The sequence below is a fragment of the Macaca fascicularis genome, chromosome 7 (assembly GCF_037993035.2).
Source record: "Macaca fascicularis isolate 582-1 chromosome 7, T2T-MFA8v1.1".
Taxonomy (NCBI): domain Eukaryota; kingdom Metazoa; phylum Chordata; class Mammalia; order Primates; family Cercopithecidae; genus Macaca; species Macaca fascicularis.
This window is the reverse complement of record NC_088381.1, coordinates 56453515-56474742: the sequence shown is the minus strand read 5'-3', so window position 1 is coordinate 56474742 and position 21228 is coordinate 56453515. Positions and strand designations below refer to the sequence as shown.

The 21228-nt window shown below is 51.1% G+C and overlaps 1 protein-coding gene across 9 annotated transcripts in view; it reads left to right on the top strand.

Annotated features, from left to right (window-relative positions):
* The window catches only part of RASGRF1 (Ras protein specific guanine nucleotide releasing factor 1), a 320023-nt gene that overhangs the window by 240877 nt on the left and 57918 nt on the right, over positions 1–21228 (top strand). For all 9 annotated transcript variants that reach the window (XM_073996501.1, XM_073996502.1, XM_045395885.2 and 6 more), the window contains 7 exons: positions 2297–2376; positions 5141–5334; positions 5976–6085; positions 9642–9760; positions 12020–12180; positions 17072–17135; positions 19263–19399. In XM_073996501.1, the coding sequence (XP_073852602.1) occupies positions 2297–2376; positions 5141–5334; positions 5976–6085; positions 9642–9760; positions 12020–12180; positions 17072–17135; positions 19263–19399 (865 nt within the window). The remainder of the gene's footprint in view (positions 1–2296; positions 2377–5140; positions 5335–5975; positions 6086–9641; positions 9761–12019; positions 12181–17071; positions 17136–19262; positions 19400–21228) is intronic.

The window sequence follows — 21228 nt, the reverse complement described above, 5'->3', positions numbered from 1 at the left end:
GGGCGACAGAGCAAGACTCTGCCTCAAAAATATAATAATAATAATAGAAATAAAGTGCACAATAAATGTAATGCACTTGAATCACCCTGAAACCATCCCTCCACCACACTGCCCCCACCCCACCATCTGTCTGTGAAAAGATTGTCTTCCACAAAACCAGTCCCTGGTACCAAAAAGATTGGGGATGGCTGCCAAATATGGCTCCCTCGAGAACCCCTGAAAGTCCCCTGACCTGACCTCCTTGCCTCCCACCTCAAGTCAGACATTCTTCCCTCTCTGCACTCTCATGCAACCCTAGGTCGGTCTCTTGCTATTGGCCATTTTGAAGGGTCTTCACATGTGGACTCCCAAAGTTCTTAAAATTGGAACATTTATCCATTCAACAAACTCATTTGAGGGTCAGAGCCAGACAGAAACCAGGCTTACCAAGGATCATAAGATGTCGCCATACCTGGAGGGACCCTTTCTCTGGGAACTTTAGGGAGATGACAGACAATTTACAATACTTAGTGGGATCCACACTCAGAAGTGAGAGCTCAAAGTCTTCTCTGCTTGGATTTTTAAGTTCGCATTGGTTTCAGTCTTGCTCAGTTTTCCTTTCCTTCTACATATTCTGTGGAATGCAGTTGCTAGTTTCACCCTTTAGCCTGGAGGTGTTGTGTTCTGTTCTGTTCTCTCTCCCTGCCTTTCTTCCTCTCTCCCTGCCTTTCTTCCTCTCTCCCTCTCTTATCTCCCTCACCCCTTCCTCTCTCTTGCTATCTCTCTCACATCCTCTTTCTCCCCACCCTACCTGTTTATCTGCAAAGCAGGCATGCGCAGGACATTTCACATCCCTCTGGGGTCCTGAGCCTCTAACCTCTGAGCCCCCTCCATCCACTGGCCCCTGTGCCCTGCCCCACACCGCCTCGAAGCTGGAGCATCTCTGTGCTCACCAGATGTCTTCCACCCTCTGCTCTCATTGTTCTAAGACAGTGAGATGGAGGAGGGCTGCCTCAGAGCACAAACCGCTGGGAGAAGGGCCAGCATCCCAAGGTGGGAAACACCAGGTACCTCAAACAGCCAAACAAAGTCCTGGAGAAACAGAGGCGGGAGGGAGCCCAGAGCACACTGTGGAGAATGCTGCCAAAGACAGACAGGAGAACATTCCAGGGAGAGAGGGGGGCCTGCCCAAAGGCTCAGGGCTCTCCCTGACTCCTGAGGTACTCACTTTCTCTCTCTGGGCCTCAGTTTTCCTATCCATAAATGGAGTGTACCGCAAAGAGCCTAGAGGGAATCTGGGGGAAACCCCCAGGTCTCCAAGGTGGTAGGAGCTAAGGAGTAGGGGAGAAATGGTTGGGCAGGAAGGAATGGGGGTACCTTCAGGAAGCAGCAGAAGCCGGCTCTCTCTGGTGTTCTCTCAGTCCTCACAGCTTGTCCTGGGAGAGGAGACGCCCGGACTGTGTTCTGGGACCAGCTGCTTTGGGAGCAGTGGGTGGAAAACGGGTTGCGCGGAAGGCCCAGCAAATGTGGCTATCTGTATCAAGCCCGCTAAGCTGCCAATGAGAATACGAGTTCAGCACGTTATGTGGCAACAAAACAGAGGCTTTGCAAGCAGCAAGACTCTGGGTCTTTTGGCTTCTCTGACTTTGATTCCAAAAAGCAGGGGCGGTTACTGGGTGTTGGGGACCTAGCGTTTGCTGAGCGTCTCCTGTGCACTGGGCACTCAAATTGTCCCAAGGCTTCCAGGAGCTTCCTCATTTCACCTTCGTATTTTACACAGAAAGACTCAAGGCTGGGAGACCTTAGGTAACTTATTCATGGTCTCACAGCTGGGAAGGGGCATTGGGCAGATTTCAGCCCCTCTCTGTGCTAATCTCAAACTCTAGCTCTTCTGTTGATCCGTGGCTTTTACCCGTGTTCGCCAGAGCCCTGGTTTCCTCCAAGATACCTTGGGGGAGGGGGTGTGGAGCCCAGCAGGTCAGGACTTGAGGAGACAGAGGCCACTGGCCAGAGCAGCTCCCTGCCCTCTACTGGCCCATGGATATGCCACTCCATGCATAGACGAGCCTGGGCTTGATTTAATGCTCTGCTGTCACCATCTGGAAATGCTTAGTAATTCTTTAACTAGGGGCCTGCATTCTCATTTAGCACCAGGCCCCCCAGATTATATCATCCATCCTGCCGATGCAGTTTTCACGTAAGGTCTCACATGAGAAAAGGGTTTGCTGCTGAAGTCGTGCAGGAGGTTTGAGGACAGTCACCTCTGGAGGAGCAGGAAGTCCCTGGGGCAGAGGTGACCTTGTGCTTTCTCTTTCAGTGAAACCATCATGTTTTTACATCAGATCTTTTACCAAGGCCTGAAGGCCCGCATCTCCAGCTGGCCCACGCTAGTCCTGGGTGAGTAGTCAACCCTCACTGAGGCCCCCAGAGAAATCCCCCTCCAGGGGCCACCCCAAAAGGCTGCAGCAGTTTTGTCCTTCTAGAGCATAATAGAGTGTCACTTTTTAAAACCCACAGAATCCTTCAGAGGGGGCAGAAGAGAAAAGACAAGTTGGCAAATCCTGTATTTCTAAGAGGAAATGATATATTTTTAGTTTCCTATCCACTTTCCCCTTTTATAAAGAATGTATACACATCCATTTGAGAAAAATTGAGAACCCATAAAAGTAGAAAATGTTTAAAAATATCAAGCATAGTTCTGCTTCCCAAAGATAACCACTATAAACACTTTGGTGTGTTTTCTTCCAATTTTTTTCTATGCAGAGATCTTGGGTTTTTTTCCACTTTACATAATTGCAAACATACTGAATATAGAATTTGTATCTTGCTGTGTGTTGTTTTTTTTTCTTTTACTTAGCATTATCCCATAAGCATTTTCTCATGCCAAAAGCATGCTTTTTGATCACTGTGTAATACTCCAGTACCCATGAAGGCACTGTCATTTATCAAACTGTCTGCTATGGTTGGCTCTTAGAGTTGTTCCAATTTTTTGTTATTAGAAATAATCATCGCTTCATAAGAAATTTTCTCCATATTAGAGATCATTTCCTTGGGATAGGTTTCCAATTAGCAGAATTGCTAAAACAAAGAACCCAAAAATGTGAAAGGCTCTTGCTTCATACATATTGTCCCATTGTTCTCCAAGATGGCAGCACTGCCCTAAGTTCCACAAGCAACAAACAGAAGAACCTCCTGCATCTCACCCTCAACCTGCACCAAGTGTCTTTCTTTTTTTTCACTTTCTTAATGTGGTAGATAAAGGTGAGTGTTGGTGTCACCTCCACGATGGAGGCAAAGAAAATGGCTTAGGGAAGTAAAGGGATAGCAAAGGCTGCATAGGTGGAGGGCACAGAGCAGGCCCAGGCCTGGCTCTCCAGAGCTCCCCTGCCCTCAGCTTCCCAGGGGGAGGTAGACACTATTATTTTTCTCAAGTCAAAGACCCGTGCTTTTCTCTAAGGTCAAAATAAGAAGTGTCCTTAGAAAGATGGGGTCCTCATCTTCTGCAATTGCATTGTTGAAGATATTGTCCATCAGGTGGTCGGACACCCATCACATGAGCTACCATTTAGAGTTGATTACAAGGAAACCATGTTTCCTTTCTTAAATGGGACTTATAAGAAGATGTTTTGGCCAGGCATGGTGACTCACGCCTTTAATCCCAGCACTGTGGGAGGCTGAGGCAGGCAGATCACCTGAGGTCAGGAGGTGAAGACCAGCCTGGCCAATATGGTGAAACCCTGTCTCTACTAGCATTACAAAAATTAGCCAGGTATGGTGGCATACACCTGTAGTCCCAGCTACGTGGGAGGCTGAAGCAGGAGAATTGCTTGAACCCAGGAGGCAGAGGTTACGGTGAGCCAAGATCTCACCATGGCACTCCACTCCAGCCTGGGCGACAGAACGAGACTCTTATCTCAAAAAAATGAAGAGGAAGAAGAAGAAGATGTTTCAAGGCCAGGCACAGTGGCTCACGCCTGTAATCTCACCACTTTGGGAGGCCAGGGCAGGCAGATCACTTGAGTTCAGGAGTTCAAGACTATCCTGGTCAATGTGATAAAAATTCTATCTCTACAAAAAACACAAAAATTCAAAAATTATCTGGGCGTGGTGGTGCACACCAGTAGTCCCAGCTACTTGGGAGGCTGAGGTGGGAGAATCACTTGAACATGGGAGGCAGAGATTACAGTGAACCGAGACTGCACCACTGCACTCCAGCCTGGGCAACAGAGCAAGATTCCATTAAATAAATAAATAAATAAATAGAAGATGTTTCACATGACTCCATCCCAGTCTATCAAATGTTGAAGGACAGATTTGGGGAAATTGGTTGGGACTTAGGGGCACTGAAAGGAAAGTTATATACCCAGGAAGCTGGAGACAGAACTATAGCCAGAAAGGGCTCCACCTGGTGAACTAGATAGTGCCAAGCCTGGAAGGCCTGCTGGGACAATGACAGATGAACGAAGGAGCAGAGACTCATGTGTCATATGGTAGGAAAACCCCTGGAAACAGGGGGTCAGGAGACCCAGCTCCAGGCCGGCTGTTGACTTGCCCTGTGACCTCAGATAGGCCACTTCTGTCCCAGGACGGAGACTCCAGGAGGGAGGGAAGCCTCTTGGGGAGTGTCCTAGGCCATAGCACCATAGGGCATGGGGGCAGGCAGAGGGAGGATCTGGGCAGCATTCCAGCTGCAACAGAACCTCAGCCGACCCCACAGGAAGCTATGGAGAAGGGCGACCTCACACTAATGTCCTGAATTGAAGCGGGAGGACAGACCAGGCAAGGCAGCTTCCTCCAGCTGAGAGCAATGCCTGGAGAGGGACCCAGCTGAGAGTCATTGGCCACCAGCACTGCTGGCAGCTGGGGGGGATCCAGGTGGCACCCCAAAGTGCCCACTCTACCTCCTCTCTCTGACACTCCCATCACAAGTGTCTCTAAGAGTCTGTGATTCTAATGTGGTCCCAATGACGGAGGCCCACCTACTGGCAACTGGACAGGGCAGTGGTCCTGGAGTCATCCCCAAGAGCAGAGATGTCTCTGGGGTGAGGAACTTGAACCTGGCCCCTGGCCTCTCTGGGTGTAGCTGGGGGAGCCAAGGGCCTAGGGGATTCTGTCCCCACCAAGCTGCCCTGGCCACCCACTGACTGCCTCATCCTTCCAGCTGACCTGTTTGACATCCTGCTGCCCATGCTCAACATCTACCAAGAGTTTGTCCGCAACCACCAGTATAGCCTGCAGATCCTGGCCCACTGCAAGCAGAACCGTGACTTTGACAAGCTGCTGAAGCACTACGAGGCCAAGCCTGACTGCGAGGAGAGGACGCTGGAGACCTTCCTCACCTACCCCATGTTCCAGGTGGCGTCTGGCCCTGCCTGGGTGGGGGAGAGTCAGGGAGGCAGGCATGGGGGAGGGACCATGGCAGGCAGAGGGGCTCAGTGTTTAACGTGCCCCAGCTCTGGGTTGCCAGAGGGGGTGGGGGAGGTGGTTAGGGCCAGCAGCAGACAATGCTGGGTGCAGGGCAAGCTGACTGTGGGCCTGTCCACCCCACCTTTCTCTCCTGGCTCCTGAGCACCCCACACCACCCTCAACCAGAGCAGAGCCCTAGACAAGACCCTGGAAGAGCCTCCAAGTTAGAGTCTGTGACCAAAGGGCAGCCTATCTCCTTCCTCAGTTCTGCTCATGGAAGTAGTCCTCTGGGCTAAAAACCATTCTCTCTCTCTCCCACCACCCCCCTTCATGCTCTCTCTCTCTCTCTCCCCGCACCTGTACCCTATGCTCATGTGCTCTCTCTCTCTCTCCCTCTCTCCCCCGCCCTCGCCACCTCTTTCCCTCTCTCCCTCTCCCTCTCCCTCTTTCTTTTTCTCTCTTGCTCACTCCCTGTCTGACCCTGCCTTACTCCCCGGCCCTACTTCCCTGGCCCTACTTCCCTGGCCCTGCTTCCCCGGCCCTACTTCCCTGGCTCTTTCTCCACCCTCACCTCTCCCACCTGCCCGCAGATCCCCAGGTACATATTGACCCTCCACGAGCTCCTGGCCCACACACCTCATGAGCACGTTGAGCGCAACAGCCTGGATTACGCCAAGTCCAAACTGGAGGAGCTGTCCAGGTGAGGCCTGGCTCTTCGTGCACCAGACCGGCAGATGGGGCAGGGCTGAGGACGCCGCTCACCAGGAGTTCGCTGAACCCCTGACAAAGCTCGAGTTCAGATGGGGATTGTAAGGGAGGGGCACAGCTTGCCACAGCTCAAAGCAGAGTCCCCTGGAGTGGTCCTGGGGGGGTTACAACTCAAGCCCTGGTGGGCAGGAATAGCGGGTGCCATGCTATCCCTGGCACAGATGGGGCCCGAGGAAGGCCCCTGAGCACTCAACATCTCCCAGGAGAAGGAGCTGTCCGGGACTCCCAGGCACTCTCTGCCTGTTTCCTCTGTTCTCCAGTGTCAATGTGTCAAAACCTGTGGCCATAAGAGGCCCAGAGGGGGTCCTGGGTGACAGGCCCTCATGTGCCCAAGGCTCTAGTCAACCAGAGGCAGGTAGTGGCAGTGGGTGGATAAGCACATGGCTTGTCCAATCTAGTGCCCCAGTCCTCTGGTCAAGGCCCCTCACCTGGCCCTCTTTCAGCCCCTGAAGCCCAGAGGGAAGCTTCCTCTGCAAGGGCAGACATGGGGGAGCACGGAGGGGCTCTTGCAGCACCGCAGGCAGCAGACGACTGTGGTCATCCAGGAAGAGGTTCCAGGAAGAGGTTCAGATCCTGGATGCAATGGGATTTTCTGATGGATTTGATGTGGAAAGAGAACGAGTAGAGTCAAGGGTGATTGCAGGATGTGGGGCTGAGACACAAGAGGGCAGAGGTGCCGTCAACCGAGCTGGAGAAAACTGCAGGAGGGACAAGTCTGGAGGGGAGTTCAGGAGCTTTCTTGGGAGCATGTTGAACCTGAAATGCCAATTCAATGTCCAAGTGGAGATGACAAGAAGGGACTAGGGAATTTGAGTCTGGAGCGGAGGGGAGAGAGAAATCCGGTAATCATCAGCTTGCAGATGGTGTTTAAAGCGACAGCACTGGTGAGATTGCCAAGGGAATTAGCTTGGGCAGGAAAAAGATGAGAACCAGAGGCTGAGCCTGGGGGTATCTACCCTGTGAAGACCAAGAGATGAGGAAGGGCCTTGTGGTCAGAACTGGGCTGCCAAGGGCTACAAAGAAGGATCAGTCTTCAGGGTCTGGGATCCAGCCCCGGCCCCTACCCAGGGCACTGCCAAACACCCAGTGAGCTAAAAGTCTTCCTGAGGCTGGCAAGGGGCAGCCAACCAGGCCACAGCTCCCAGCTGGGTGGAGGGAAGACCAGGCTGGACCAGCACAAGGTATAGGGTGCCCCCTGATCCTTCCACGACCCAGCCAAGTTGCACACCTGAGTGGAGAATCAGGGCAAGGATGCCATCAGGGTGTGATTGCAGAGTTGCAGAGTAACGAAACCACCGATCACGAGGGTGGAGGGACTCCAGTCCTCCCATGCCCAGGGATCCAAATCCTGTACACTCTTCCCCAAGGAAAAAGGTTTGGGACTCCTGTAAGGCAGCAGGGCTCCTCCTTGCTGAGGGATATCCTATCCTGTTGCAAACAGAGCTGCAGGTGGCACATGGTGCCGAGGTATTTGACATAAGACCCTGATCCCTTATCCCCGGGATCCTCGGTGTGTGGCCTACTCTTCCTTCCTCCCACCCAACTACCTGTACCTGGCCCTGAACCCAGCTCCAGTGGCACAAAAGGTTTTCCTATCATCATGACAGTATCCCTTTCATTCTCCTCTCACGTTCCCCCAGGGAGGAAGCCATTAGATAGCCAAACTTCTCCTAGGCTGCGCTCAGAAACACTCCCCACCTCCAGGGACTGGGCCTTCATCCCACCCTTTTATCCTGACCCTTATATTCTCTGCTCACTGATAACCCAAGTCATCATTTCCAGGGCTCCCAGGAGCCTGGCAGCCTGGAAACTCCCACCGCCTTCCCAGAGCTCCCACATGTGTGCATGTGGGTCCCGAACACAAACCCCACTTGGGGCTGGAACTTAGAATGTGTAAACTGCAGCTGCTCAGGAAAACTAGTTTTGCTACCTTGGAATTACCCCCCTTGTGTTTTACCAAACACAGGCTTCCCCCACAAAATCCCACCCTCATCAAGAGAAGTGGTTTTAATTACCATTGGCTACTTCCATAATGAATCCATCTCTAGGGAACTAGCATGTGCCCAGAGGTGCCTCCCTCTCAAACATCAAGCAGGGGCCTGGGCTTCCAAGAAGAGCATTGCTGGGGAAGAAAGGGGGAAACTGAGGCTCCCAAAGAAGAGACTCCAGCTAAGGGCCCCGGTCCATTTATTAAAGTGCTAGTCTAGTGACTTTAAGCCTAAAATGCATGTCCTTAACCAGGAAAGATAATAACAACTCTTTTGCAACCAATGATAATATCATCAACAATGACTACTACCCTTTATTTAAGCAGCTGTCATGTGCCAGGCATGGCATGGCATGGGCGAGTACCTGAAATCCCTTTTATTCCACCTTCACCCCAGCATTCTGTAGATGAGGAAACTAAGGATCAGAGGGATTGAGGAATCTGCTCAATGTCATGCTGATTCAGTTAAGCACAGATCCAGCTCCGGAAGAGGCAGTGTCATCTTTATTTTGGGGTTTAAATTGGATAATGTCTATGAGAGAAGTTTGTAAGCCACACATATTAATCAGCCCTTTTGTTGGTCTTAGCTATAAAAATTCAGGCATCAGCAGCAGATAAAAGGTTTTGTACTTTGCTTGGAGTAGGTGGGGTACTTTTGCCAGAAGCCCCCCTTCCCCACTCCCCAGACCCTGCCCCTGCCAAATTCCTCACTACCTTCCCAAGACTCCTGGAAACCCACCAAGGCAAAATTGGCGGCTCACACTCACCTTTTCCCACCAACGCCATTTTTTAAAAGCTATTGGATGGCGCCACCTCTCGGAGACGAGGGGTATTACAGCAGTCGGAGAGCAATAAATAGGGGAGTTGTCTATATTCAGGCTAAGGTCAGCCAGAGCTTACAGAAGTAGGCTAAGGTCAGTCATCCCCTGAGCCAGTGGGATTGCCAGGTGCTCCAAAAGGTAAGCCATTTCAGGACCCAAGCAATATTAAGGACACAACTATGCAAATATTTGGAGAAAGAGCATTCAAGAAGAGGAGACAGCGAGTGCAAAGGCCCTGAGGGAGCAATGAGCTTTGTTCTTGGGATGGGAATAAGGCTGGTAGAAGGATGAGGGTCAGGGTCATGAACACAGGATGTCTCCTGTACTCCCATATCCTTCCCAGTGCTGAGCTGCCCCTGCTGTCTGTTCTACATAGTTCGGACTCTAAAATCTGACAGAGCTGCTTCGTAGATGCTGACTTCTGTTTTCTTTTTTCTGAAATAAGAACAGTTGCCTCCTTGAGCTGTCAGAAGGATAAAATGAGGTCATGCCAATGAAGTGCCCAGCATGCAACAGGCACTCAGTAAATACACACTCCCATCCCCTCCATGACCACAGACCCCACCTGAGAATCCGCGTACCAGGCTTTCTTCCTAGGTCTGGCCAGAAGCCTGGCATTCTCACCGCCCTGGGAAGTGGGGGCAGCCTGTCTCTGACTGTGCAGCTTCCCATCCCCACAGGATAATGCACGATGAAGTAAGTGAGACAGAGAACATCCGGAAAAACCTGGCCATCGAGCGCATGATCATCGAAGGCTGTGAGATCCTCCTGGACACCAGCCAGACCTTTGTGAGACAAGGTATGGCCTCTCCACCCTGTCTCCCCCAGGTGGGCCCCAGCAGCAGGAGGGAGGTGGCACTCGGGGACACCACCAGTTGGTTTGGCTGCCACATGCCAAGACCTGCCAATGTGATTGCAGAATATTCCCGGGCTGCTGGCGGAATGCAACAGCTATATGTAGATGTCAGTATCTATACATATAGATGCAGATATTATTGGTTTTCACAGTTTCCTTCTCTCCAGATGTAAACAGAATTCTACCCAGATGGCCTTGGTTTGTCTATTGTGTGTCATAGTAAACATCGACATGTCCTTTTTGGGGAGAAAGTATGGGGCGGGGGATGAGGACAGCTAACAGTTGTCTCTGTGAATCAGAAGCATTTTCAGTGTCTGGGAGGAGGTCAGTGTTGGGTCCATTCCCCTGTCCTTTCCTCATCATCCTCTGCTGCTTTAGAGAGACCATTTTCACAGTGATTCTCATGGGTAAAAGGTCTTTCCCACACTTTAGCCTTGCTTCCCTTGAGAGCAGTGATTAAGAGGCACAGCCCGGTTGAGAGAGGCGGGTGAAGGCTCTCTGTGGCTCAGGGGACTGACATCAGAACTGCAATGCATTTGAAATTCATCACATTCAACTTCCATGTTTTGTGGGAGACTAAGCTCCTGCTGGCATGCCTCACAAGTGACCTCTACCTCAAACGGACCTCCAGAGTCTCTTCTCTGTAGCCCTGGGATTCTCTGCCTAATGAAATACTTGCCAGCACCTCCCGCTGGCCTATGCAGCTGCCTTGGACAAGGGTATCTCCTTTTCAGAGTTTTGTCCCAGCCCCTGTGTGTGGTGGCCCCTATGTCCTTCCCCAGGCCCACCCTGTGACCTGCTGAGTTCAGAGCCAGCCCTGCCTGTTTCTCAGCTCGCCTCGGGCTGTGTTGGGCGTTCTCTATGCCAGAAGTATTCTCACATAGTATTTTAGGCCCCCTCTGAAGGAACCCCAAGTGGACCTGGCTTGGAAGTAGCCCAAGAAATGACCCCTCCTGGGGTGGCCAGTATCCCCACAGACCAGAAATCTGCTCCATCACCCTGAGCCAAGGCATTTTCTCCCTCTCCAGCTGGGCTGGACCTGAAGACAAAATGAGTGGATTCTGCAAGGTGTTTCTCACTTGTCAGTCATGCAGCCAACACTGATACCTGCCCTGCTCATTCCAGACCTACAGCGCGTTCTGGGGACACTCAGAGAATAGCCCCGGCCCTGCCCTCCAGAAGCCTATTGTACAGAGGGAGAGAGTCATGAGGGGACAAATGCAGGAACGTGTGCCAGGTGGATCTCCCTGATGCAGGAGGCAGAGCAGTGGCCTGGAGCAGAACCAAGAGAGTCACGAGGGCTTTCCCAAGGATAAGCAGGAATTCACAGGGAAGACAGAGTGAAGGAAGGGCTTTTCAGAACTAAGAGTGACACTCAGGCTAACTTGACCCGGAACTACATGTGAGGCAGAAGAAGGGGACAATTGTAAGAGGGCAGGCTGGGAGGTGTGCCCAAGCCAGACCGGTGGAAGGCCTCGAGTGCCTGAATCCTGGGGACAGTGAGTAGCTGTGGATGTCAGTGGGGAGGGTCCCATAGGGTATGTATTAGGGTGGGGAGACCAGAGTAGGGCAGCAATGGCTTTCATGACAGGCACCTACTCTGCTCAGTAATGGCTTCCTAGAGTGCTGTGCTGAGGACTGAGAGGCTCTGTCTGAGCTCCGCAGTATGGTGCAGTGATTGATTGGTGATGTCTACCATGGCTGTGGACAACAGGAGTGCAATGTATCTTTTTTTTTTTTTTTTTTTTTTAATCTTAGTAGCTATCTTTTTTACAAATAGGATGGGAGGCAGGTTTTGCCCTAAGCAGTTCCCAGCAGGAGTGCAATGTATCTTGTTAACCCCTTGGGGCCTGCAGCCGGTTCCCCACTTATTCAGCCCCCTGCCATCCCCAGACCTCAGCCCAGCCCTTCAATCTCACCACATGGGCCACGCCCTTTGGGGTTTCCTTTACTTGCTGAGTCCCTAGCCCCTGGCTGGGACATCAGTGGGCACTGCATGGAGCTTCTCTGGTCACCTCTCATCCCCCAACCATCTGACCCTGCAGAGAGGCCTAAAGGAGCATCCCAGGAACACATTTGCCACTGGGAACCAGAATGGACTTGTCCCACTGCTGCTGCCCCAGTATCTCAACCTTCAAAGCTGGGTCAGAGGCAAAGGTCACCCCAGAAGATGGGATCAGGGTCTCTCTCTTCCACCCACAGGTTCCCTCATCCAGGTGCCCATGTCTGAAAAGGGCAAGATCACCAGAGGGCGCCTGGGGTCTCTCTCCCTAAAGAAAGAGGGTGAACGACAGTGCTTCCTGTTTTCTAAGCATCTGATTATCTGTACCAGAGGCTCTGGAGGGAAGCTTCACCTGACCAAGGTAAGGGCTGCGGAAGAGGGGCTCGGGGGCTGCCCAGTGAGGGTCACACAGGTGCTGTCCTGGCCATAGGGTCTATGGGCCCAGGTGGTGGGCAGGGGTGTTGGAGATATATGCATGCACACATGCACAGATATACACACACCCCGTAGTTTGGCCAGTTGGAGCGAGCAGAACTTGACCAATTTTCCACTAGTGAAATCCTGGGAGATGGGAAGGTGAGAACCGAGGGCCTCAGATTCCCCACGCTGGGCACCTGGGCAGAGGAACCAGAGGACCTGGACAAACCCCTAAAAGGCATGTGTGCGTGCATGTGTGTGTGTCTGTGTGTGTTTGTGTGTATGTATGTGTGGTGTTTTTGTGTCTGTGTGTTTGTATATGTGGTGTGTGTGTATATATGTATATGCATGTGTGTGTATGTGTGCGTGGTGTGTATGTACATGTGTGTGTGTCTGTATGTGTTTATATCTCTCTGTGTGTATTAGTCCATTTTCTTACTGCTATGAAAAAATACCTGAGACTGAGTAATTTACAAAGAAAGAGAGGTTTAATGGATTCACAGTTCCACATGGCTGAGGAGGCCTCACAGTCGTGGTGGAAGGCGAAGGAGGAGCAAAGGCACGTCTTTCATGGCAGCAGGCAAGAGAGCATGTGCAGGGGAACTGCCCTTTATAAAACCAGCAGATCTTGTGATACTTATTCACTATCACAAGAATAGCTTGGGAAAAACCTACCCCCATGATTCGATCCCCTCCCACTGGGTCCCTCCCATGACAGGTGGGGATTGTGGGAGCTACAATTCAAGATGAGATTTGGGTGGGGACACAGCCAAACCATATCAGTATGGATATATGTGTATATGTCTTTGTGTCTGTGTGTGTGGTGTGTGTATGTATGTATGTGTATATATGTGTGTCTGTATTTATGTATATGATATGTGTATTTGTGTGTAGTGTGTGTAGGTGTTTGTATGTGTGTTGTGTCTCTGTGCATTTGTGTGTGTTCAGTGTGTGTGTGTGTCTCTACGGTATATGGCATATGTGTGTGTGTATATGTGTTGTCTTTCTGTGTACAAGTGTGGTGGGTATGTGTGTGGTATATGTCTGTGTACCTATGTGTATATCTGTGTATGTTTATATGTATGTATGTTGTGGGTGGGTGTGGTATATGTGTGTATGTGTGTGTGTCTGTGTGTGGTGTATGTATGTTTCTGTGTACATGTGTGTATGTATGTGTGATGTGTGTGTGGTGTGTATATGAGTGTGTGTATGTGTGATGTGTGTATGTGTGTATCTGTGTGTGTCTATGTGTGAGATATGTGTTGTGTGTGTGGGGTATGTGTTTTTGTGTCTGTGTGTGTGGTGTGTGTGTGTGTGTGTGTGTGTCTGTGTGTGGTGTGTGTGAGGGGCAGGGTGGAGGGCCTCCACTGGCTGAGGGCCAAGGCATCACTCAGAGCCTTTCTTTCATCTCCACCCCAAGGGAGCTCTGACAGATCCCCTCCCAGTGACCTTTTCAAGCATTCCCTCCTCCAGCACAGGAGCCCTGGAGGCTGCTGAGCTTCTCCACATGGAGCTTCTAGACCTTGCAGCCCTGTGTGAGGCCCCCAATGCTCAGCTAACCAGCTCATCCCTAAAGGTGGAGGGAATGAGCATCTCAGACCTGCTCCTGCCTCCTCATAGGCCCAGGGCCTTTTCTCATGCTGTCTGTTCAGCCACACAGCCTCCTCTCCCCTGGCAGACCACCTTCACATCCCTCAAGGCCTGTTCAAGTGCCACCTCTGCTGTAAAGCCTGTGACCTGGGCAGGATCTCCTATCCCCCGACACAGCCCACTGCTTGTCTCATTGCTCTGAGCTCCACATCAGTCCCAGCTCCATCCCTTACACACATGTGACCCTGGAAAAGACTCCTGCCCCTGTCCACACTTCTTCTATCAAATAGAGACATTGGCCCTCACAGAGACATTGCACAGATAAGTTAGCGCTGAGCTCACAGTGGGTGTGGATTTGCTGTCAATTAGGAAGCACTTGCCTCTGTGAGCTACAGTCCCCGCAGCCCTGCACTCATCACCTTGGAAGCCTGAACACATTGTGGCCTGGAAAGGGCCAGAGGGTGCTCTTAATTAAGCCACAGCATCAGAGAAGCCATTCTTCCAGACCCCGGATGCCTGGCCCGTAACCTCCTGCGGAGCTAACAGACCCAACAATGGCTTCAGGGAATATACTGCTTATGTTCACATAGCCACAAATTAGCTGGCTGGCTGCACAAGGGGAAATTAATTTACAAATATTGAATACTTCTGTTTTAACCAAATTATGTATCAAGGAAAGCTTTCATTATTTATTAGCTCTGGAGTTTCTACTGAGAAGATCTGTGTCTAGGCTGGGGGTGTGGCAGGGGTCAGTGGGGACAGGTTAAACTGAAGACACGAAGGTTCTGAAAATCCAAAAGCATGTTTTTATGTTTGTTTTATTTTATCTGGAGTTTTTTGTTTGTTTGCTTGTTTGTGTTTAGTTTTTTGGGGGGGTTTGGGGGGGTTTTTTGTTTGTTTTTGAGATGGAGTTTCGTTCTTGTTGCCTAGGCTGGAGTGCAATGGCGCAATCTCTTTTCACTGCAATCTCCGCCTCCCAGGTTCAAGAAATTCTCCTGCCTCAGCCTCCCAAGTAGCTGGGATTATAGGCACCTGCTACCATGCCTGGCTAATTTTTGTATTTTTAGTAGAGACAGGGTTTCACCATATTGGCCAGGCTGGTCTCGAACTCCTGACCGCAGGTGATCCACCAGCCTCGGCCTCCCAAAGTGCTGGGATTACAGGCATGAGCCACCGTACCCAGCTGTTTTTAGTTTTAAAAGTCTGTTAGCACATTGATGAAGAACATGGACTCAGAAATCAGCTCAAATCCCAGCACTGCCATTTACCAGTAGGTGACCTCAGACAAGTCACAAGGCCTCATCAGGCTTCAGTTTCCTTATCTGCATAAAGAGTGTAGAAATACCTTCTTCATAGGAGTGCTGTGAGGAGTAAGTGAGGGAGTTCTCATGTCAGGTACACACTGCATGCTCACTGGATAACAGACATTGTCACTCTTAATTATGTAATAATGAACTTGTATTTCTAATATCAAGCCCTTACATAATGCTTACTATGGGGCAAGAACTCGCTCAAATACATTATGTATATTTAATTCCCAGAACAGCCCACTGAGACAGATACTATCATTTTCCCCATTTTATATAGATAAGGGAAGCAAGACAGAAGAAGCCAGCACATGGCAGGGCTGGGATTTGAACTGAGCCAGTCTGGCTCCAGAGTCTGTGTTCTTAATCACTGTGCTCTGCTCTCCAATAGCCGTAAGCTAAAATTCAAATCACTTCTCTTGAAATATCACAAGTGGCAATAGAATGCCTTAAGTCCTTTCTGAAGGGGGCAGACTACAGATCTGCAAGATTTAAAACGACTGTAAGAATTTTTGAGACCCTGAAGTAAGAGAATGTCAGAGCTAGATGGGGCTTTCCAAATGATGAAGCCCAGTGATGTCACTGGGCAGGCTTGAGGCCCAGTGGGTTAGTCCTGGGGGCTAACCCAAGGCCACCAAAGAGCAAAGCAAGAAGTCAAATCCATGGTTTGGCAGTCCACTTTGCCTCCCAAGGGGCAGCCTGCTCTGCAAGCGTTTTCATATATAAATTAGTCACATGGCCAGGTCTCCTTATCATTCATTGCTATTTCACTTCAATCTGTTGCTATATAATAAATTACCCCCAAATGTAGTAGCTTAAAACAAACATTTATTACCTCACAGTTTCCCTGTGGGTCAGGAAATCAGGAGCGACTTATCTGGGTGGTCTTGGCTCAGGGCATCTCAGGGGTTTGCAGTCAAGATGTCAGCTGGGGCTGCAGTGTTCTGAAGGCTCAACTGGGGCCGGAGTATCCTATCCTTTTCCAAGATGGCACACCTCCATGGCTATTGGCTGGAGGCCTCAGTTCCTCATTCATAGACCTCTCCCCACAACATGCCAGTTGGTGTCCCCCAGAACAGGTGATGCAAGAGACAGCAAGAGAGCAAGCAGGAGGCTGTGGTCTCCAAAGTGGCACACCATCACTTCTGATTTATTCTTTTAATTAGATGTAAGCCACTAAGTCCAGCCCACACTCAAGAAGAAGGGAATTAGGCTTTGCTTTTTGAAAAGAAAAATGTGAAAGAATTTGTGAGCATGTCTTACAACCACCACAGCTGTGGCCACTCTTATTTCTCACTACAATATCAAGGGACCTCCTACCCAAGAGATGCTCACACACTCATGGATGGGAGGCATTTTTCCAGGTATTCCTAATAATTAAAAATAAGTAACTGACCAGGACTGGGATCAGGCCCTTGAGGCTCTCTCCAGACTCACTGCTAACTTGCCAGGGGACCTTGAACAAGGCATGCAACTTCTCTGTCTTCATTTCTTCACCTGTAAAATGAGAATTACAATACCCATAAGATCAGCCTCTGTCTTCCTGTGGGTAACCTGATAGCTTTGGCCCAAAATGGGGGATTTCAAACCACTGCAAACTTAGGGCTGTGAAGCGATGCCCTGGAACTGCTGTGGAAGCAAGAAAGGGTCGAGCAGGCCAGGTTCTGGCCACTCCACCCGTGACCTGAACTCAAGCTTGGTTTGGGGAAGGCCTCTCTGAGACAATCCCCTTTGACTCACTTCACTGAGCTTCTTATATGAAGATAAAGTTCTTCCACTGAAAAAGCAAAATATCCACTTGGCATATAATATATCCATACATCTGTGTGTGTACATGGATGCTCCTTGTTAAAGTCCCTTCCAGCCCTATCATCCAGGGACTCCTAAACCAGCACATCTACCCCTCGATCCAAAGTAGCCCCTGCTGCTCTTTTTCAGAATGGAGTCATATCCCTCATTGACTGCACTTTATTGGAGGAGCCAGAAAGCACGGAGGAGGAAGGTGAGTGTGAAGGCTGCATGGGCGCATGTGTGTGCTTGCACAGACACACACATGCTCACTCCTAAAGGTTGGGCCAGGCTTTGGTTTCTTTAGGAGGAAGGGAGGATGCTGAAGTGCAGAGGGGAGGTCCACACATGCCCTCATGCACGCACTCTATTCAGTCCCTGCTACAGCTGGGCTCTGCTCCCCTCGTACTTCCAATAAGGTGTGGAGAGACCAGAGCCTGAGGCTTTAAAGAAAGAGCTCCCAGCCCAGCAGGTGATGACCCTGATCCACCTTCCTTGTTCCTTCCAAGCTCCTTGGGCTGCTGGGCCAGTTGGCACTGTTAGGTTTTGGGGTCATGGCATCTCGGTGAGCACGCCTCATTCATGCACCTGCATGTGACATGCATAAGGACTCTCAGGGCCACATGCTGGGAGCCAGGGAGACACCCAGCCCTATCTCTGTCCTGCAGTGGAAAAGGAAAGAATGTGCAGGGGGCACTGACAGAGGGATTGCAGGGCTGAGGGTCCTAAGAGAGGGAACTATCCCCTAGCAGGGACCAGGAGGGGAGGCAAGACCTCAGTGAGAAGGGACTGAACAACTCAAATGGAGCTGAATGGGGAAGTGCACGGAGGGCAGAGTCCTTGGTGCTGTGATGTTTGATGGGATTTACCTCCCAAGGCATCAGAATTGGAGGTGGGGTCATTATTCAGATTAGCGGGAGTGATCACTACTGTTGGGCCAAAGTTGGCACTCATCTCCCTTCTTCACTGACCCCAAGCCAAGACCCTCAGAGATGCCTCTGGATGCCCTGCTCTGTGGGGACACCAGCAGGACCCGTGCTCTTTTCCCTCCTCAGACTGGGCCTCCTGGGGTGGGCTGTGTCTGAAGCACCTCAGCCTCACAGGCCCAGCATGGCATGGGGATGGGCATGGGCCTGGGGGTTGCCACACACACACTTGGCAAACACAAACACACACACACATGCCCTCATGCATGCACCCTGTTCAGCCCCTGCTACCACTGGGTTCTGCTTCCCTCATGCCCTTCCAGTAAGGGCCAAACCAAGTGGTTCCCCAAGGGAAGAATAAACGAGGAGGCAGCTTACCTGGAGCCTTCCTACCAGTGCAGCCTTCTTTCATCGTGGCCACAGCAGGTCCACAGGAAAGCCCAGACTCAAGTGGCACTGTCAGGCCCCAAGGCTCTTTACCCTCCTAGGCCCAGGGAGGTGGGAGCCTGGCCACAAGCGTCCCCCACCTGAAACACACTCACACACAGGCACCCACTTCTCAGAGACTCCAGCACAGTCCCAGGACAATGGGCTCCCCCGTGCCCAGCAAGGACTCCTAAAATTCTCAGGTGTCAGAACTGGAAGGGACAGGAACCTCAGAAATCAAGTCCCACTCCTGTTGTACAGGAGGACATCTGAAGCCCAGAGGGGGAAGGAAACCACCACAACATCACACAGCCATAGAGCTTCAGAGGAAAGCAGAGCCAAAGCAGGCCCTTTACACCATTAACCCATTCAGTGCATCCCCAATTAATGTGAGTGCATTGAAAAGAATCTTGAAGCCGTGGTCTTAGTTTTTCCAAATAAACAGCTTTCAAGACTTCAAGGAATTTTCAGGTTAAGAGCAGTAATAAAAATACCTTGGATTCACTTTTGCTTTGGGGAGCTCTAAACTGAACTAAATGTCCAGTCCAATCCATAAAAGTTTAAGATCTTGAAGTTCCTCATTTGGCCCCAGAACCACCTTGGGGGTAGCAGGAGGGCCTGGCTGTGAGGCCCATTCTAGCCCTGCCCTGGCTTGGCCACCACCCTGCTGGGAGCCTTGGACAAGTCCTCGCCTGGGACCTCACCTCCACTGGTGTAAGGAGGGCAGAGGGCAGACTGATTCCTAAAGGCTCTCCTGCTCTGAATCCGGAACTGCCCCTGAGTGATCGTAAGCTACGTCTTAGTTTTTCCATCTTTGAAATGGAGATTCCCCACTTAGAAAAATAATATTCTGAAAGTAGCAGCAATTGGCCTGGTGCCTTACCAATGCAGAGCCTCCACCGGTACGTAAGACAGGGACCAATAAAACATTTTCCAACTGAAAAAGTGTCCACATTCATGCTGCTAACTTTATGTTTTACAACTGGAAGCCAAAGGATCCAGCCAAGACATAGATCACTTGGATTTTAAAATCGGGGTGGAGCCAAAGGATTCCCCGCCCTTTACGGTCATCCTAGTGGCCTCGTCCAGACAGGAGAAGGCGGCGTGGACCAGTGACATCAGCCAGGTGAGTAGCGTCACCTGTTCCTGAAAGCGAGTGGTCCCTTCATGCTTAACCAGGTCAGGGGCTTGGCTGGTGGGGGGATGGGGAGGGGCGGCGGAGTAGCTGCACTGTTCTGCAGAGAAAGATGCAAGAATCTTCCAAGTCCACAGCCCTACCCAAAGCTGAGCTCAGCTAGTCCATCCCATTTACAGTCCCCTGGGTCACCTTGAAAGTGTGGTCTGGAAACCCCTCTTGCATCTGTACCACCTAGCAAGGTGATTTTAAAAACTTCAGTTTCCTGGACCCTTCCCCCTTTCCCCACTACCCTGCCGACCTACAAATCTAAATTGTTGGCATATGACCTGCAAATCCACATTTTAGTACATGCCCCAGGTAATTGATATGCACAGAAAAGTCTGAGCATATTAGATGTAATAATGTTCACAGTGAGAGAGCGGTCTCCCTGAAAGCCGAGGGTAGCTTCTTCAGTGAATCGGGGCAGCTACCTAAGATCAAACCTAGCCTCAACTATGCACATGGAAGATTTAGTTTTGCTTTGGCCTGCTGCAAGCATTAGGGTCATTCGCCCTATTTGGAGCATTAACCAGGAAGCACAGACTTTCCCAGGTGCCAGTGAGCAGACCCAGAGTGCCCATGGGTGCCTAAAGTACAAGGGGTGAGACTTGAGTCCAAAAAGAGGTTGTCAGCAGCACCGGGGTTCAAGCCCCAGGACAAGCCCCTCCCTGAGCCCAGCAGGGGCCTGTGATGGATCAGGGATGTGCCATCCCAGCAGCTGGGAGCCTTGGTCATCCTCTCTGTGGGGTAGGGTGTAGGAGAGCAGCCAACAGCAGGAGAAGGGGAGGGAGGTTGGTGGCCCCCCCCCCACCATGGTCCAGAGGGTTGCAGGAGGCCTGTGCCTGTAGGAACTGAAAGGGCAGGGCAGCATCTTCATGGGATCTAGGACGGCTGCCCTTGCTCACTCCCCACCTTCTTGGTTTTGTGCCCCTTCCAGGCTCCCCTGACTGCCCCTCCCAGCCTTCCTTCTGGCCCACCTGCCCATCTCACAGTCCCAGAGGAGTAAGGCGGGTAGGACGATGCATAGCACATGCCTGTTCTGAGTCTTCCCACATGTCTTCAAAACACCCAGGAAGCCCTGGAGAAAACTGCAGACCCTGAGCTTGGCCCTTTCACACCCCCAGTGAGCTGCAGCCGTCAAAGGCCCAGGGCTACTTGCCCGGAGGGTGCCCACTAGTCCTCTGCCCTCCTTGCAGCTGTTGTGGATGCCAGTGAATGGGTCAAGGTGGGAGTCCTCTGGCCCCTACACCAAGCCCTCCTGCCTCCATAACACTCTGAGCCCCTGGCCAAGTCTTTGTTCTGCAGTCGCTGGTAGAACCAAAGCTAGAGAGATTGTCAGGTGGGTGAGAGAAGTGGGACTGAGAAACGCAAATGACAGAAGCCTCCCTCATTGGGATCCTGGCCCTGCCCAGAAGTCTGGGCCTGGGAGGTCCACCACCCACTGTGCCAGCTCTCAGTTGCTACTTCCCAATGACTTTGACACCCTCCTCCCTGCAACACACACATTCTCAAAACCAGAAGATTCTGTAATGTGCCACCAAGGCTTCCCCATCGCTATGCCAAGAAGAAATCCTCTCATGGCAGAAATGTGAAGACCCAGGGCAGGGGACAGTGCAGGGGAAAAGAGGCAGGCCCCCCAAGAGATGCAGCTTTTATTTTTGTTTGGGCGGGTACTTTTTATTCAAAGCAAAATTTGCATTTTGAATATTTTTGGAGGTCGAGTGAAATGTACAATCATCTGTGGCCCTCCTGCCAGTAGCCTTGCCTTCCCCAGGACC